The sequence below is a fragment of the Dendronephthya gigantea genome, unplaced genomic scaffold, assembly GCF_004324835.1.
Source record: "Dendronephthya gigantea isolate DGI-Jeju-01 unplaced genomic scaffold, DenGig_1.0 000000F, whole genome shotgun sequence".
NCBI lineage: Eukaryota > Metazoa > Cnidaria > Anthozoa > Malacalcyonacea > Nephtheidae > Dendronephthya > Dendronephthya gigantea.
This window is the reverse complement of record NW_021163010.1, coordinates 5,551,020-5,570,151: the sequence shown is the minus strand read 5'-3', so window position 1 is coordinate 5,570,151 and position 19,132 is coordinate 5,551,020. Positions and strand designations below refer to the sequence as shown.

Sequence of the window (19,132 nt, the reverse complement as noted above, 5' to 3'; positions counted from 1 at the left end):
ACAAAAGAACAGTTTTATCAAATCGTTTTTGTTGATTGTACATGGGAATTGTCATATTCCAGCCATAAGTTCGCAGCTAATTTGAATTTCAAAGGTGTCAGTTTTTTTTTACTCACCCTGTATATTCATCACTAATCAGTGATATTTGTGCAGCATGCTTCCGTTAAGCCAGTTTTCCACTAGCGCTATTTTTCGCGTGAAATCACTTTATTCTTTTGTATTTGAGCAATTTGTTCCAGATGGTTGCAGTTGAGAGCTCTGAAATAAAAGTAAAATGTCGCTTCGCGCGAAAATAAACGCTAGTGGAAAACCGGCCTTAGGTCGCCTACACTCTACTTAGACTACTACACTGTCGACTTTTGACGGCGATTTTCTCCTCCTGGTGTATGCTATTCAGTAATTTAACGAACCGGGAGTGGTTCATTCACTTCATTGGCCAAGCACAACAACTGTGGTACAAAAACATAAAATCGCTAACGAAAACCGTCCGTGTAGCACAAATGAAATTTGTTAATCCTACAAGTTATTCGTACAGATAAATAACAAAATAGCAATAATAATACTGAATTATTTGTAGAATATATCCTAACAATTTTCTCTAATTTCATCGTCATAAATAAAGACTAGAGCTCTTTTATACTCTTTTTGAAACAAATACGATGATCTTACAACGTTTACTTTTATAGAAAGCACCTCTCTTTGCATGTAGTCCGATAAGTTGTCGGGCTTTTCCGATGAGAAGAAAAGAGCCTTTACTGGCCCTAAATTTCAGTAATAAATCTACTCAATAATAAATCGAATTGTGTACTAAATAAATAGAATCCTAGCTTTTTTATCTTTATCTCTTAGTCATAGATTTTGAATTTTGTCTATATTACATATCATATCTAGGTATAGAATGTTAGTACATTTGTGTGATTCCCGCGAATCAACAAGATAGGAGGTAAATCTCTGGTCATCATTTCTAACCAACTCATGTAAAGGGTAGGCTCAACTGCTTCACTGGGAACAGGTAAAGTCATCACAATCAAACTGGTATCTTTATTACTATGCTTTTTCAGTAGTTCCCCCAACCGAATGTGACGCAAGCTCCTCTTCCTGTTTTCGCCCTCCACCGTATGCCCTGCAAGGTTTGTAAAATCCGTAATACTGTCGTCCTTCGGTTTTTCTGATATGCCATCAAACTCTATAACACGTGAAACATCGATGCGAAATTGTTTCAGCAATTTAACCATTCGGATTTTACTGGTGGATAACTCACTCTCTTTCTGCATGGATTTCGGGGTAAACACACGCAAATCACATTTCTTCCAGTAACGATTAAGACTTAACAAATACGGAATGAGCAACGTAAGTCCACCGTCATCAAACAACCACCAGACATCAATGGTTCCCTCGCGTTTCTCATTCAAAATACGTAATGCGTTCTTCATATTATCAGTGTCATTAAAATTTGATCTAAAAATGGCGACGCCTAAATTTTGATCAAACGCATCTTGGATAACATTCACATAGTCTTTGGTTCCCTTAGAATCTTCAAAATCTTTTGAAAGTTGTGTCGGGCCTTCGTCTTGTGTATCTACCCGTATCTCTTCTTCCCCTACGGCTGCGTCATCATCATTTGCACTGTTTCTACTTAAGCTATCCCTCCAGTTTGTTTTGAAGCCCAAAAATACTGTGTTTGGTTTCATCTTGCCAAGTCCAGTACATTGCAGTAAACTGCTCACGCCAGAGCGAAATTCACGGGCTAAGGGAAATATATCATGAAGTATTAATTTCAAATTTAAATTGTAATTTAATTCAGCTCACTTTAGGCCCGTTTACACTAGCGATTTTTGCTGCAATTTTCAATGCATGAAATATTTTTTGCGAACGAGAGAATTAGTAACGGAAGTTCGAATAAGAGCTCTAACCTACATCGGAGCTAACTGTATACACCGAAACTAATTACTCGTTCACATCTATCAAAAGAATAAAATCACACCGAAAATCGCAGCAAAAATTAAGTAAAGACGTAACTTCAAACTTTATAAACTGCCTTGGGCAAACAGTATTTCATACTCTACATATAGAAATGCATGGCTCCTACTGCACAACGAGAAGTAAATCATTTAACGTACCGCCGAGAAGTTGGGCGGAGTTTGTTCAGTCAAACTGCATGATCCATGCCTCCAAATTATGAAATAGCTGAGAAAATCAGAGACAATACTCCACGGACCGGTTATGTAAAACACTTAACCAAATTTGAGTAGGTAAATCGTACAATTAAGCCCAGTGTTGCCCCGATTACCTATAGCTAATCTATACTCTCTTTATCAATAGTTAAAAATTAACTACTCTTTATACAACCTTTACACCTTTACCAATCAGCAACCATACAATAAACAACTCAAGTCTCCCAATTTTTCATGTTATATTTAAGCCCCGTTTACACTACAGTCAATTTATTGGCACAGCACAGCTAAAATGGGTAGACGTGCCCTGACTTGTATTGTTAGCCTGAGCAGTAATAAAATTAGGTACGCGTACCTATTTTAGCCTTGCCGTGTCAATAAATTGGCTGTAGTGTAAACGGGGCTTTAATTACCTGTACATATGCAGTGGAATGCCTTTATCTTATTTTGATGAAGCCATTCCCTGGCTTTCTTACGAACATCTTGTTTAGTGCCCACAGAATCAGTCACTTCACCACATATCATCAATCCGTTATTCTTAGTTACATGTGAAACTATGTGAACCAGTTCTTCATGATTCTCAGGCGACCCGCACAATACAAGACACTGAGGTCGAAAGTTCTTCACGTGTTCCTCTGCTTCATTGTATTGGTAACTCATTGCAAGTATCGTGCGATATGTAACTGCCTGCGTCGAGGAACCCCAGTTAACCTAGAGTAGAAATGTTGAAAGTGAAGATAATATATCGACGATAGCGACCAAATTGATCACAACAACAACAACAACAACAACAACAACAACAACAACAACAACAACAACAACAACACAAAAAAAACAACAACAACAACAACGATTAGAAATATTGCAATAATAACCAAACTAATCATATAACAACAACAACCAGAATTATTTACAAAAACTAACAAAACAATCAGTACAACAACCACAGTTACTGCCACAGCAACAACCAAATCCATCACAGGTATTGAAATAAGTATATAACATGGTCTTGGCCGTCTTATAGTCATTCCGACAATAGCATGTGCTTGTTTGGTGTCATAAAGACTTTTCTAACACCTCAAAATCATCTCACGCTTTGTTAAATCTCAAGTAACCTGGATCAAGTAAACAGTTCCTTACAATTACAATTTTAGTCTTACCTGTGGTTTAGTATACGAGACATATTTATAGAGAGCTCCGATGATGACAATTGTAACCAAAGCTGCCCACCATTCAATGAGAAACATAATGGCAATACATAACAATGCTCCGAACAAGGAAACCCATTTATTGTAATACTTGAAAGATGGCCTCCAACCCGGAGACCGACCCAATGATGCTGCGAACACAGCATAATTAATTAGGGCATAGGACATTAGGAAGAAGTTGGAGATGATCGGAGCAATCACATTGAGTTCAGCAATCGCAATAAAGCCAGAAGCTATAAAGAAGACGAGAATATATGCTCTTCGAGGTTCGTTATTTGGTCCCCTTCCTTCGGCAAAATATTTAATGTAAGGAAATATTTCATCTCGACAAACAGCTTGAAAAACTTTAGGCGCTCCAACTAAACTGGCGAGTGCAGACGATAATGTTGCCGCGAAAATACCAATGATCACCAACGGAGCCCAGATCGAAATCTTTTGCATCAGCTGAAAAGAAGCAAAAGGCTATTATAGCGGTCTACTCGCCTTGTAAACTTATCACGTGCTCGTTTGGAAAACACGTGCTTTTCGATAGATTTTTCACTGAACACGTGGAAGTAATGGTTCTCGTCTCGGTCCCCGAATGGACGTTTAATATTATTTTTGGTCCATAGCAAGATGAATTCTCGATTCATTCTTAATTTTCCTGATCTACATGAAATTGTAATTGATGGTAATCTAACTGCCTTTTTTCAATGCAAGTGTTACCTGGTAATCGTTATTTAATCCATATTCGCACTCCATCATGGCACACGTGATCGTCTCATTAACAATTCCTGTTGCATCTCGTACAGCGCAAGATCCAGCCATTATACCCAGAAGTACATAAACGACACCAGTTACTCCGATTGCAAGAAATGTTCCTTTAGGGATCGCCTGTTGAGCATCGTCTAAGTCCCCAGAAATATTGACTCCAGCAAGAATGCCGGTGGCTGCGGGGAAGAAGACGGCAAAAACAGAAAAGAAATTCTCTTTTCCTGTGTAACTGGGGGGAAAATTTTCACTAAACACCGATGAACTTATACCAACAAAACCCTTAGATTTGGTATTGTCGTTCAAAGGTCCTACAAAAAAGCCAATGACAACACTAATCATGGCAGCAAGAAGAAGAAAAAGCAAACCTAACTGTGCCTTAAGCACCCAGTCCAGGCCAATCAATGTTAGGCCAAGTAGTATGACAACTGTGCCAAGTCCTATGATACGAGTATCGTTTATTTCGTTTATCATAAGAGAGTTGCTTTCTGCCATTATATATGCGACAGTTTCTGCAAAACCAACAACGTACATTGCCACAGCTACCGCATTTGCTAAGGAAAAGATCAGACCAATCGAGCCACCAAATTCTGGGCCCAGGCTACGCGATATGAGATAGTATGCTCCACCTGCAAATGCAATATGTTAGACTTAGACAACTCTTCATTCCCAGGGGCCGGTTGTTCAAAAGCAGGTTAAATTTAACCCTGGGTTAGTGCTAAACCTGGGTTAAAATCCTTAACCCTAGGTTAGCTAAACCTGGGTTAAAACTGTGTTGTTCAAAGTTGGGTTAGCGGTAGGGTTAGTTAACCCAGGGTTAAAATATTTAACCTAAGATTAAATGTATTTTAACGACTAAGTTGGATATAAGAACGTTTTCAATTGGTCAATAAACGAGCGGCAAAACTTTACCCGACGAGGATATATTGTCAGTCGAAAGATTATATGCCGTGAGGGCAGGGTCGAAGGGACGTTGTTTTGAACCGCAATTTCCGTGCATGCAATTTTAGAAAGATTCGAAATTCGCAAATGTTGTATGATAAACAATGTCGCGATGTGAAGCAAAATTAAGCAATGCATATTATAAACAATCTATTTTGAAAATTTTAGGCATTCTTTGATTATTCAAATTCAGGAACAAACGTAGCCTTACCACTTGCTGCCAATCAAAAGAATCAAATTTTGGTATGCGAAACAAATATTTCGATTACGATCTTTCAATTTGTACGGTTGTATTCATTCATCGTGTATTGCATTGAAGCGAAGATAAATAAATCAATACATCAGCTGAAATCGAACGAAGTCAAACTTAAATAATTCTTTGCTGTCGAAATTATTCGTAAAACCTTTCAAAAGTGTTTAATTCATGACGAATTATACGTGTTTACGTGTTTCAGCTCCTTATTCATCCATTTTGAATCGAAGTTAACCCAGGATTAAAAAGTTAACCCACCTAGCTAGCAGGGTTAATTTTTTTGTCAATTTTAACACAGGGTTAACGCTAACCGAGCTTTGTGCAACGCAAATCAACCAAGGTTTAAAATTTAACCCTGGGTTAGGCATTTTTAACCCTGGGTTACCGTTAACCGGCTTTTGAACAACCGGCCCCAGCTGTTTTTATATCGTCACATCTGGTTGAAAACTTTATTATGCTGCATACTGGGTCTGGGAATATTTTTTTAGAGTTAAACCCAAAAAGAAGCGTAAACTCGTACATTAAAATTAGACATGAATTTAAATTTGTGTATATGCATGTCCTCATTGTCCTGTACACTGATATACGCAAGTTAACATGCAAAACCACATATATATTATCAAACTTCTTTCATTATAGTTTTGGCAGCTAGACGATACTGTATGAATCTAAGGTTTTGTTCACATAATCCAATTTTGTTGGATCCAATTCACTTCTGATGGATATCTGTTGACTTGCAATGTATATGGAAAATACAGCAAATCAACTTAAGCTAATACAGTACTGCTTTATCAATAACAGACTACATTCTATATGTCAGAAGGGAATTGGATCCAACAAATTAGACCTTTTCAGTAATTACATCACAACATTATCATTTTAAATTTAGAACCACATTAAATGAGATGGATTTCAAGTTTTACCCTCACAAGCTATGTGCAAAGATGCAAAACATCCTTCCATAACCTGTGCATGAAAAATAATTTTTCATTTTGACTAATAAGTATGGAAATAAGCCATAACGTAGGAACAAGGTTTGTGGTCTTGGCCCCTCAGCCTTGTTCTCGTGTTATGGCTTATTTCCACATTTATTGGTCAAAATAAATAATATTTTTCATGCATGTGTTGAAGAAGGACTCTTTGTATCTTTGCAGAACTCTTGAAATCCATTCCATTTAAGGTGGATATAAATTTAAAACATGATGTCAAAGTGTTGTGACCCAATTACCGAAAAGGTCTATTGGAATGTGTGAACAGATTTTAAAAATGTGCATGATTCAGAATATTTTGTTTTGCTTTGTTGCTTTGATGATATACTTGTGTGAAGCATTGAAGGATGGAGGGAAATTATAACAATATTGAACTTCCTAGAAGTCTTATATAGAGCACATCTATGATCACCACATTGACAGTAAAATCAGATGTCTGAAAATTAAGTATGCAAATTATGTGCTCAAGATGTCTAAAAATGTGTGTTCACCTTAAAATGCAATAGAAAGTATGTTAAATAACTTAGTAAATGGCAGACCTTTTAAAATACCATGTCTATCAACAATAATAATCAAACCTTTATACCTCCTTTAATTTGCCCATTGGTACAGATTGCAGACATTGATATTGATGTTAACGTTGTCACAGATGCAGACAATAAAATTATTACAATAGAAAGACCAATGCCTGCTTGACCAACTACCCAAGTCAAGCGGAGGAATAACATAACACCCCAGATATTCAATAGACATGGTACCAGAACGCCTTTGATCCAGCCAAATTTATTTAGTTTTATTGATGGTCTGTTTTCTAGATCAGTGACACCTGTCTCTTCATCTGCTACCATAGGCTAGGAAAAGCGAAAATATTACTCATCTTTTAATACTGACATGTCATATATTTCTCCCTGGAAATACTTTTATAAGTATTAAGATTGGATAACAATCCCATTGGGACAACAGCAAAGGCAGCCTTATCTAAAGGCACAGGCCAACAACCCAGCACAGACGGGAACCTACGTATTGTTCTTACATGATTTATTTCAATTAGGAACTTGTATTTCAGGTGCGAAGCCAAGATAAAACTAGTACAATATAAACCTGATATGTAAATGTTTTAACAGTAAGACAAAAAAATCGTGTTAGGCTTGAATATTATGAAGAAATAATGCAAATTTTGTATGTTTATTTAATGGCACTTGTGATTAAGCAAACAGGAATCAAGCTAGCATTGAAGCATCTTAAAAGCATTACAAGCAGACAGTTTGAAGAAACATACTCTGAAGAATAACATCTTGTAAACTATAGACAATAAGACACAATTTTAAGATGATATTTCGACTTTATTCCAAAGTGATTCTCAAACCATTGCCAAACATTCTGGTTTGAAAGAATATAAGATGTTTTATTCTTCGGAGTATGTTTGTTCCTGTATTGAAGATTCGTATCTACTGTAATTGGTTTGGGGAATGGCATACATGTTTGCATATTTAAACCGCGGACCCTACAAAATAACCAATGGTAAATTCACATTGATAAATCAAGGTTTGAACTTTGAACCAAACATCATTCGTGAATATACTATTAAATGCACAAATTAGGGTACCAAATTACTATAAATGCACTAGGGTGCCAAATTACTACATTTACGTTACTGTTATGTAAATGCATAACTGTCTTACCTGTATTTCTGGGCTGTTGCTTTCAAACCCTTTTCTTAATTGATCTAGTGTTGGCCTTGATTTACCTTTCGCATTCCCTTGAACATGAGACGAATCATTTCTATAAAACACTGTCATAGGAACTGCTTCATGTGTACCATAACCAATGGTATTCTCAGCTGTACTAGGGCATAGAGTTGTATCATTTTTGTGAAAATCATCTGTCTCTTCGCTCTCAACAGTTGTAACAGCAAAGCGTAAATTACTTTTGGTTGTAGACCTGTCATTGTTTGGTTCGGCCATAACGGCCGAGGACTCTCTATCTTTCTTTCCGTTTCACAAAACAGATATCATATCTAGAGACATATCGTCACCAAAATACGTACATTACAAAGAGCAACTCCGTCTTCGAACTGAACGGCATTATAAATGTCGAGTCACTCTCAATCTCTCAGATAATTTACTTTATATATTAACAGCGATATAATATGGGCATATAACATAGCATTTTCATTTCATTAGACGTTAAATTATTCTGACGTCATGATCATGACCATCTGCCATCTACCCACAGGAACTACTTAGGAAACCGGCCATGCGACTGTCACGGGCCAAGTTAGCTTTCTCTCTCTAGTCTCTATATACACGGCAAAAAACGCTCTCAAGTTGTTCCCGGTTGATGAGAATAGGCCTCAACAATGTTGTGTTGCACCCCATGAACAATGTTTTCAACAATGTTGCAATATTGTAAGCGTAACAAAGTGGAACAACATTGTTGACAACATTGTTCATGGGGTGCAGCACAACATTGTTGAGGCCAATGTTAAGGCCTGTTCTCATCAACCGGGAACAACTTGAGAGCGTTCTTTGCCGTGTATATAGAGTTCACTGGACGTGCCTGAAAAAACAAAGCGTGCTTCGCTCGCCTGGGCGGAGAAATGAGCCCGGTTACCCGAGATTCAACGAAGCGCGAGATGATTTTTGAAGTATTGAAATGAACAGATAACATGATCCTGGCATTCGTATGATCACCACAACAATAGCATGTGCTTGTTTGGTGTTATAAAGACTTATTTCAATACCTCAAAGTCCTCTCAAGCTTTGTTGAATCTCGGGTAACCGGGCTCATGTAAATAGCTTGCTTTGTTTTTCTGGCCCGTCACGGTCGCATGAGCAGAATTTCTAAGGCCGAACGAATGTAATGGCAGACAGTTCCTTTCGTACGGAAATAGCCTGATGAATATACGGTTCCAGAAACCTAATGATATCTAAATGACACATGTAGCCATGACTAGCCGTGTAGGAAATTAGTCAACCTTGGTCGAGGTACGAACTTCCGAGGTAATGTTCACGAGGCACCACCATGGTTGGTGCCAAGGCCACGCCCACTTTAACTAAATACCACTTCCAGAGTGATATCCAAATATTATGCAATAATGGACCGCTAAAAGAGCAACTCGAAATTAGATTGGTTGCAGTTGCGTAATATTGAGAACGTAACATTGCGTATTTTTTCATATCTGTAGACTGCTATCAAGATTCCAAAAATTTGGGCATATTGAGCATACTTGGTTTACGAGTCAATAAAAAAGTTACGGACCCTATAGGGTGTTGATATTCCATTCCATTTATGTCCTATACCATCTAAAAACAAAATAATACGATACTTTGCTATGGTAACGATATTGCACACGTTGAGTGGAGCTGTCTCAGTAGTTTCTGGAATTGATTGCTACCGATGATGCCAACAGGAATGTTCCATATATGTATATATATACAACAATAGTCGGAATCATCTTAAAATTTTTATTGTGTTTTTGTGTATTCTATACAAAAATTAATATTTAACTTCCGACTCTCAGTCGTCTTCTTCCGAGTCCGTTTCTAAAGCGTAAAACAGAAAATCATTTAGCGACTTATTGCCGCGTTTTCTTAAAGAAACTGAAAATTGGTTCGGCTATGTTTTTCCAATCGCAAAATTTGTATTGTATAGTCTTGAATTCAAAAAGCTAAATACCCCAAAAGAAAGGGCTTCTACCAGGGATGAAAGGCAAAGTCCGATTACACTGATTCAATTGAATACACATAAAATTGAATGCACCATTAAGAATTAACCTGCAAACAAAGATGTACGTGCCGAAACATTTTAGGGGACGAAAGGTTCGAGTCAGCTAGGGGATTATGTTAATCCTGGATAATTTTGAAATTTAGGCTTTCGGAAACGCGTTCTGAGGCACCATAATTTTTTTATCCATAAAAATTGTTTTTGCCCAATACGAGGGTGCATCGGTCTTCCAACTCCCCCCCCCCCCCCTTCTCTTCCTTCGTGTACAGGTCAGTGAACTGTAATAAAGTACAGGTGCACTGAAAACAAATCTTTCCGGGTTGCCGTTTTCACAAAAATGTAAAAATCGCTAGTGACCTTCCTCGGCACTTTGAAGCCATTCGACCATCTTTTTCATCTGTTCCAAGAAAACACTTTTGCCTTTGAAACCATGGCCTGTCTTGTACCACTTTAATACTGTGTCTTCACTCAGGACATCGGCTAAACAACCAGGATACAAAGTTGATTTAACACTCGCTGGTAATACAGTGAATAAAAATTCACAAAATGAGCGAATCTTGAAATTGATGTTTAGTTACATGGTTTGGAGACGACATAAAATTACAATACAACTCATAACTATGGTAGGGTAGATTTATGCAAAAAAAATTGATCCTTTCTCATCACATGTCATATTTTGCACAGATAAACCAAATAGCAATCTTCTAATTAAAATACTTTTCAAGTCAAGGTTGAGGAGCTTAGCAAGACCAATCAATAGACACGTGACGAGAAAGGAACCATTTTTTTCATTAATTTGGACAATAACATTACATTGGACAATAGTCTCCAAACCATGTATATCCGATTAACTGTGGGCAAACCCACGCTGGTAAACCAACTGAAGTAACGAGGCAGCCAAAGTTGGCAAGACACACGCGCGAACACACTTACTCTTGTACATGAGAAGAATTATCTTCTGAAATACTTTCATAAAATTCATATTATCATAACAATAATCCTGGTGAAACAAGGGTATATGTAAATTAATTCCCATTTTAACACACAGCCGAGATAACAACAGAAAAAAGGCAAAAATATGAAATCAGACTTTTTTTACCCTTTGTTCAGCGAAAGTTTAGTCTAAAAGGAAGCCTACCTGAATTTTGTTCATCAACGATAACTCTGATGCGGCGTTTGAAGCAAATTCCGCGAGTAATGGAGAATATACCTTTATTTTTTGAAAAACACATTATTTTAAACACATTATACTGTAAATGACCGATAATCAGAAACCGATCATCGTGCCACATCCTTTAAACTCAAAGCTGGTAAAAACACGGGGTAGCAAAATGAAAGCAATCATGCGTAACTGAAATAATTTACCTTCAAATGTCTAAGGGCTTGATCTGCTACCAAATCTTCTTTTTTGTTCCATTCAACAGAAGACATTATTGCCCTCCATGTCTTAAAAATAATTAAAATAAGGCTTTCAGGCAAAATGAGGTTGATGTGTTTTATAATATTATCCATGAATGGAAGTAATTATTTCTGTTGGATAACGAAATATTGTGCCTAGTGAGATGTATTGACATAAGCTATGAGCAAATTTGGGATTTATAGCCGAATTCGTTTTAGGGATGGAATACTTGTCTTTTATATCCTAGTTCATTTGCATTAGGTTCGGCGCATGAAAAGTTCGACGACTGAAACAGGCCTAATACGTCAAAGTCTGTAAAATCCATCTGAATATGAATAGGGATGGATAGATTCGTATTCGATTAGACGTACGACCGCAGAAATTGGTGCTTATGAAGTTTCAATCAGAAAATATAATTTTTCTTCTCCAATACATTCTGCAATCTATTGACAGCTCATCATACACATCTGACAGCTGTGAAATGGTCATTTTGTGCAAACTTATTTTGAGCATTTATAAATATTTTTTCTCACCAGGTTTGAAGTCTAAGAATTGAAAAAGTCTTTTTCAATTTCCGACAGCACTCAATCAATTTCCTTACCAGAACTATTACTTGTTCTTCTGTCAAGTTATTCTTTTCTTTCTGTTCATTGCAGTTGGCTATGATCTATAAAATATTTAGGTTAACCTATCAACTTTCCACTCTCGAAGAAAGTAATACATCACATGATGCTTTTTTGCTTTGGGGTTGGCTTCCATGTCAAGATGGATAAATGCTTACTTCTTTTAAGGGAACTTTAGCGTCGATCATCTCAGACAATTGAGACTGGTACTCTTTCTTCGATCCGACGTGTTGCTGATTTTTCTACACGTAAGACAGATTATGACATGCAATTAACATTAGAAATTAACCCTGGAAATCTTAAAATTACTGCTGGAAATCTCATCACTGGCTTCCACTTAAGGCCAGTTCACACGAGCTATTTATTATCTCCCTCACGCAGAAGAAGACAAGTGAATAGTTATGTATATGCTCAGTGTACGAGTGTCCTTATTCAAACTGCCTGAACTTATCCACTAGATCACATCTATTAAAGGACGAAAATCACAACAAAAACCGTCATTGTAAATTGATCTTAATGGCACAATTATGACGAGACATTACCTGAATTTCAACGAGCTTCGGCAGTCCAGCTGCAACAAAGTGTTTCTCAAATTGCTCATTTGTCCGCTTATTGGGAGGGAAAAATTCCTAGAAATCATATGTAAGTTAGTGTCGAGTAACGGCTATTCGTTAATGCGATGCTATAGTGAGATCGTGGATAACTGGAGCTTTATGAAATAATACACAGCTTTGCACAAACTGGCGTTGGATAGATATTGTTCCATTAGTAGGTGATCCAACTTCCAAAAGGTGATCCAACTTCAACACGATATTATTCATGAACTACTCAATGTTGTCTAAAAGCGAAATTGTTTCACATTCGGAAAGATTAATCTCTTAACTATTGAGTGGCACGTTTTCAATACCAAATGGAGTAGAGTTTTTACTCACATTTTGTATCATCCTCGTATTTGCTCATTTTTTGTCCATTTGGTTCTGAAAAAGCTAAAAGCCTGCTCTTTCCGAATGTGTAAAAATCTCGTTTGTAGACTATTTTGTTTATAGTTTAAGTTGTTCACGTGTGAAGTATAGCGTGTTGAAGTTCGATTACATTTTTTTGATACACCATGTAAAACTAACCAATAATTTATCATCCATTTCATTCTTTTTCAAGGTATTCGCAATAATACCAGAGGAGTCTTTCTTCTCTTTAAACCAGACTTGAAACAATCTTGTCATAAATTGAAGAGAAAGACCTGAAAGGCGACAAATTTATCCTGAGTTAATTTCAATGCTGGGACAACAACCGATTTAATGCGGCCTGCATAACTCTTCTTCTATTAGACCATTTAAGGAGTTTAAAAATATCCTAAAATAACTTATAAACTTTTGGCCACAGTGGCTTAAATGTCACCTAAAATGGCAGCATGCTCCATATGACTTGACTAGACAAACCAAATATTTTCCTACAATTTCCATACAACAGTTTTTTAAATCTTTCTCCAGTGACATGACATCCACGACGCCATATTTTCATGCAACGTCATATTCTCAAATATCAGTAACACTTGTATATAGGCTGGGGGCTTTAGGTAAGTTGAAAGGCGAATAATAGCTCCACAAAATGGTGTGGCAATAATCTAAAAAAAGTTCACCTTCTTTAACCAAATGCTCATTCTTAAGTTTTGCTAAGAAGGCTCCTTGCGTCATACCTACAAAATATATGCCGGACAACGTTACTGAAGCACATGCAGACAGACTTCGTCTATTCAAACTGCATTATATATATAACAATATATTCTTATTGGGACAACCATCTGAACAATTACCAGAATGAATGCATTCACACATAACTGTGGTTGTAAATTATTGTGATTAAATTATTCACAGTAGAAGAAGGCAAGCGTAAAAAAACACGTGCTTAACCGCACTTAATTGAAGAGAACCAGGCGTAAAGATAAGGCCGAATAAGAGCGAGACATGGTTAATAACAAAATATTAAACTGCAAAATTGACATCATGCTCAGGTTTACAGACACTCGCATGCAACTTACTATATCCAAGAATCATAGCGTAAACCGTTGCAAGTTTCATACGCTGCTCCTCGGTGAAGCCTTTCATGAAAACGATTATCTAAAAACCCGAAACATCATATTTAAACACCTCAGCTGTTGTAAATGACTAGTTTTACTATATAATTGTAACGAAAAAGCAGCTAACAGCCGGTGTCGGTGATGTACAACGTCCAACCTACCTTATCCAAGACATCGTCAAACGATTTCTGAAGGTATTTGAACCTTCGAATAAGCTTCTGAAACATCTACACCGAATAATACATATAAATGTAAATGTAACCATGTTACAGTCAAATGATGCTGTTCATTATGATGTTGAAACTTTCTAACGTTTTACAGATGGACATTCCATGCAATATCAATTTGCCTCAATCAATACAACCATCACTTTACATATAACTTTGCTTACTCACCTGAACATAGGATCTGAGTGTTTCAGTGTCTTCGTTGGCTTCGAAAATGCATATTGACGTTTTGGGCTTCTCACCTTCCAAAATAATGCTACCTCCAGGGGCTTTGGAACGAAAAAAGGGTTCAGTAAACATTGACATTTATTTCAACCAATAATATATGCATGTCTATGCTGTGTGTGATAGAAGGTAATTCAAAAAAACAAAGGATTTACTTTTCTGTAAAAAGCAGGAAATTTTGTACGTTGGATCAAAAATAGTAGAAATACAAATTACCTATTGAACAATATTTCATGCAGAAGTCGTAAATATTTGCAATGATCTTAATAGAAGTTATATTCACCTAATAATCCACCAGCAAAGAGGATTTCAAACAACTGTTCACCATAGGCATGATAATTCAGTTTGTTACCTGGATTGTCTAGGAAGGCTGATACCTAAGATAACAACATCACAGTAAGAAATGTACAACAGATAAGGTTCGTACAGATGATATACACAAAATTCAAGCAGTTTTCACAAGTATTTAAAAATATATTCTTCAGTGCAGCTAAAATTTAGGTCTAGTACAAATTTCTCGCGTTAAAATTATCACGCATATTTGGGCTGTCTATGAGACAACTTACATTTTCAAAATCACTACCAGTTTTCTCTAAGCCAGTAATTACAGAATCACGAAATCCTAAGGGATCGTATTTTTCTTTTTCGTCTAAAAGTAAAATGTATAAATAATCGCTAAATGAAAGATGGAATAATGGATGGGGTTTTATAGGCACAGATGAAACTACTTTTAAAGGGTGTTGACATGTACGAAGTATTAGACAATACGTAGAAATATCGCAAGAGCAACAAAAAGAACAACCTCTCTTGCGGGTCTTGATCCGCTGTCCTCCCAGAGTTGGTTTTGGATTCTTTTGATTCATACAATTATCTAAATACAAGGCAGAAAAAAGAAATTCTAAAAAAGAGATACTTCTAAACAAGTTATAAAAGAGAGAAAGTTGTAAAAAAGAGATTCGCAAATTTGCTTCGACTACAAGTGTCTCCAAATTGAATATTATCTTCAGTGTTGCAGACCCACAGAATGTCAGAACTAACAGAACAACAAATTTCGTTGCCGCTTAAAGAAAAAATCTCTCTCTCCAAAGAAACAATATTCCGTTCAACCTGAATTCAAGGCACTTAATCAAAGCACTTTTGCTGACACACCATTTGAGAGACTCAAATGTTTGGTGGAGAACAAATCTTGCTCTTGACGACTCTCAGAGCTCCTGAGAATCTTCTTCGTAATTTGACTGCAAAGTTATTACAAAAATTCGATGGGGGAGTCTCACGAGAGGTCATTATATGGTTGAAGCTAAGCGAGAAAAGATTTGAAAGCTTTGTTTCCTAGTCAGGGGAAGCGTGACCATTCTTACCCTGACTTTGTAAACCATCGAGGCAAATGCGATTTCAAGCAGAATTATTGTACAAGCTCGGATGGCCTTTTCTTAGGCTCGCGGAGGTTTCGGCAAGGGAGACTTTTATACATGTAAACGAACTAATTGTTGTAAACGACAAATACATCAAGCGAGAGATTTCCTGTCCAGACTCGTTACAAATTTCTTGGCAGCCATGCCGGAAGTTTTTTAACGAAGTCAAGTCTCATGAATTGTTTACAATACAATTTGTTCCGCTTGATTATGAACCCAAAAATTTGATTTCGCGTTATCTAAGCCTCGCTAAGAGTCTTTTAATCAAGTCTTCCTTTCAATAGCTTTTTTCGTAATGATCTAGTACAGTACATGTACATGATCATTAGGAAACATGATCATCATCAGTACATGATCATTACGAAAATCTTGGTACAATGTTGATGTTATTTATACAGGTGCTCCTTTATCTTTAGAGGATACCTTTTCATTATTATGCTTTTTGGTTTGGGAGTGGTATTCTCATAAATCATTATCTAATTGCCTTGCTGCCCATACACCCTTCATAATAAAGGGCATGGTCATGGACCTTGGTGATAAATACAGAGTATCCTTGTTCACAAGCACTGAGATTTTATCCAATCTAGGCCATGCTGCAATCCTCATCAATCTTATTAGGCAGTAACAAAAGTTATGTATTGGACTTATTTGGAATACAGTTTCTTGGATGAACATTCCATGGGTGTGGTGATCCCATGATCTGATCAATAGGCATCAAGAGTTTAAAGAATTCATGTTGCTTTTTGGCTTACAGTAAAAAGTTAATTATGTTCACTTATAAGGCAAGTGATTTATATATCATAGAGTTCAATTAATATGCAAGTTTCTATTCTCACATATGTCAGCTTTCATATAACTTGATTTTACTATGCAAAGTCATTACGGTGCTTTTTTAACAATACTAAAACTTTTTTATTAACAATTTGCATCTGTGTTTAAAGTTAAGTTACATATGTTGAGCAATTATTTTTTGTGTATGGGAAAAATAATAATAAAAAAAGTTTTTCTGGGCAAGGAGGTAAAACTTAGTCATGCATCTTTTTTCAACAAGCAAAATTATCTGCATCTTGAAAATATTGAATGGTTGCCATCCAAACACTCTATATATGTTTACATAAACTGGCTTTTGAATCAACCCATGGCTTAGATTAACCAATTGTTAACAAGCAAGCAAACAAACAAGGAACTTGGGCAAGGTTTTGACAAATTAAGCAAATGATTGAAGTACTCAGATAATTACAGTAATAAAAATAACCACTACTTTAAATAACAATTCCATTGTGACAAAGTAAGTGTCAAAGAAGATTTATGTCACTCAAACGGTAAACAAACCTGCTTGCCAACTGCGTTCCATTCTTATGTGGCAAATGAAGCTATGCTTGCAAATTAACAAGCTATTCGGCAACAGTTTTGACACTATTTCTATATCTAGGTGTAAGCAGGTCTGAATCTGATTTAAAGCAAAGAAGCTGATCTTTGATTTTATGCCCCAGCAGAAATTTCTTCAGGCACCTAAGATACATATGCATCACAAAGATATGTTGGATGTTCATGCAATAAACCAACGTTTAAAGTAAGGGCCTCCACAGAGTATGGATTTAGTTGTCGACAATTATTTGTGATCCACAACTAAATAAGTCCGATAAAGGATTCCACCCACTGGCCCTCAAATACTGATTTTGCAAAGCGAAATAGCACTGAGATTAAAAGTAGTCGACAACTAAAACAAAAGTTTTCACACACTAGAAAAATGCCAAAAAACGAGGCTTTCGTGACAACTAATAATTTAGAGTTTAGTTGCGGAAAACATGCGTGACAGACTATGATTTTAGTTGTCAATAACCTTTAGTTGTCGATCACAAATAGTTGTTGACAACTAAATCCCTAGTCTGTGGAGACCCTAAGTATGAGTGGCAATGGAATAAGTCTAGGGCTGTAACCAAAATTTTCAGCAGGTTCTAATGCATCTTTTTCTAAGAAAATTTTTCATGATGTGGTGGATTGTAAGTTATGGATTGATTGACAGTAGGAAAAACCCTTCCAACAGAAGGTAGTAGTAGTCAGACCTTGAGATCAGATGAAAACATTTTTTTATGCATTGTTATTAAGTAAGGTCTCAACAACTGTTACATTCGCATATTGTAGCAACATATACCTGCATACATTGGCATACAATTATTGAAAGGACTAATATTTAACGTACGATTTTTCGCAAATTTAAAAAGCAAATTTAATTTCACAATCAGCAAACTTGTCACATCAGCTGAATGAAATACAAACAGATCTCTAGTTGCAAGTGAAAACACATTTGACGTAGCGACAAATCGTCGGGAAGACTGTGACATGTCAGAAACATATCATCGACAGAAAACACTCGACCTTGACGTTAATAGACCCTAAATTTCAATGCCTTAATACGTGTATATTATCAGACCACAAATTTATCCTTGTGTGGCGAAAATTATGAGTTTTGTGAAGTCATTGTTGATCCTACACGGGCCAAACCCATCACGTCTTTATTAAAATGGAAATTTTTTTAACCGAGAAACAAAGATAATCCTCGTTCGTAAAATTAAGAAAAGTCTCACGCTTCTATACAGGATAGAGAAGACAATAATCGTACTAAAATTACCAGTACAAACATGATCAGTACACATGATTATGTACTAGTACCACTAAAGTAAAACTTATGTTGTTTATTCTTCGAAACTGTGATATATTTTTCAGTTATATACACACTAAACTACCCTTGAATACCACGTTAGAAAACACAGATTCATGTATAGAAAATATGAATATACCTTTTTCAAGAACAGGAGAACCTTTTCCTTATACTGAATTTCTGGCGTGACTCGAACACGAGGATTTATAAAGCGAAGTTATTCTCTAGTTTCTCCGCGTGAGTGGATTGAATGATATACGTATCTTACCATATATAATATTTTCTAATTTCCGGTTAAAGACCTAAGGAAATATACCCCCTGGAAGATATTCTAAACGTAATACTTCCCGGGGGTAAAAGACAAGAAAAGCCATATTGATATATGCCCTCACCCCCTGCATAAAACCTCAACATAATGCAAGCAATTTTATTACCAGTAAAATATCCGGGGGGAGAAACAGAGATCAC

The 19,132-nt window shown here is 36.4% G+C and overlaps 2 protein-coding genes across 2 annotated transcripts; both read right to left on the bottom strand.

Moving 5' to 3' along the window:
- Nucleotides 1-492: 492 nt before the first annotated feature.
- LOC114520858 (solute carrier family 12 member 2-like) lies at nucleotides 493-8,481 on the bottom strand. The gene is made up of 6 exons (XM_028541236.1): nucleotides 7,999-8,481; nucleotides 6,903-7,167; nucleotides 4,088-4,761; nucleotides 3,335-3,826; nucleotides 2,588-2,885; nucleotides 493-1,747 (listed from the first exon to the last, which is right to left on the bottom strand). The coding sequence occupies exons 1-6, from the start codon at nucleotides 8,278-8,280 to the stop codon at nucleotides 888-890; spliced, it is 2,871 nt and encodes a 956-aa protein (XP_028397037.1). The 5' UTR covers nucleotides 8,281-8,481; the 3' UTR covers nucleotides 493-887.
- Nucleotides 8,482-9,775: 1,294 nt separating this feature from the next.
- LOC114517882 (basic leucine zipper and W2 domain-containing protein 1-like) lies at nucleotides 9,776-18,918 on the bottom strand. The gene is made up of 17 exons (XM_028537724.1): nucleotides 18,804-18,918; nucleotides 15,393-15,461; nucleotides 15,157-15,239; nucleotides 14,874-14,967; nucleotides 14,534-14,634; nucleotides 14,300-14,365; nucleotides 14,100-14,178; nucleotides 13,701-13,757; nucleotides 13,186-13,301; nucleotides 12,607-12,693; nucleotides 12,223-12,306; nucleotides 12,043-12,108; nucleotides 11,408-11,488; nucleotides 11,181-11,252; nucleotides 10,976-11,042; nucleotides 10,400-10,522; nucleotides 9,776-9,861 (listed from the first exon to the last, which is right to left on the bottom strand). Exons 2-17 carry the CDS (start codon nucleotides 15,451-15,453, stop codon nucleotides 9,836-9,838), a joined length of 1,263 nt encoding a protein of 420 aa, XP_028393525.1. The 5' UTR covers nucleotides 15,454-15,461; nucleotides 18,804-18,918; the 3' UTR covers nucleotides 9,776-9,835.
- Nucleotides 18,919-19,132: the final 214 nt, after the last annotated feature.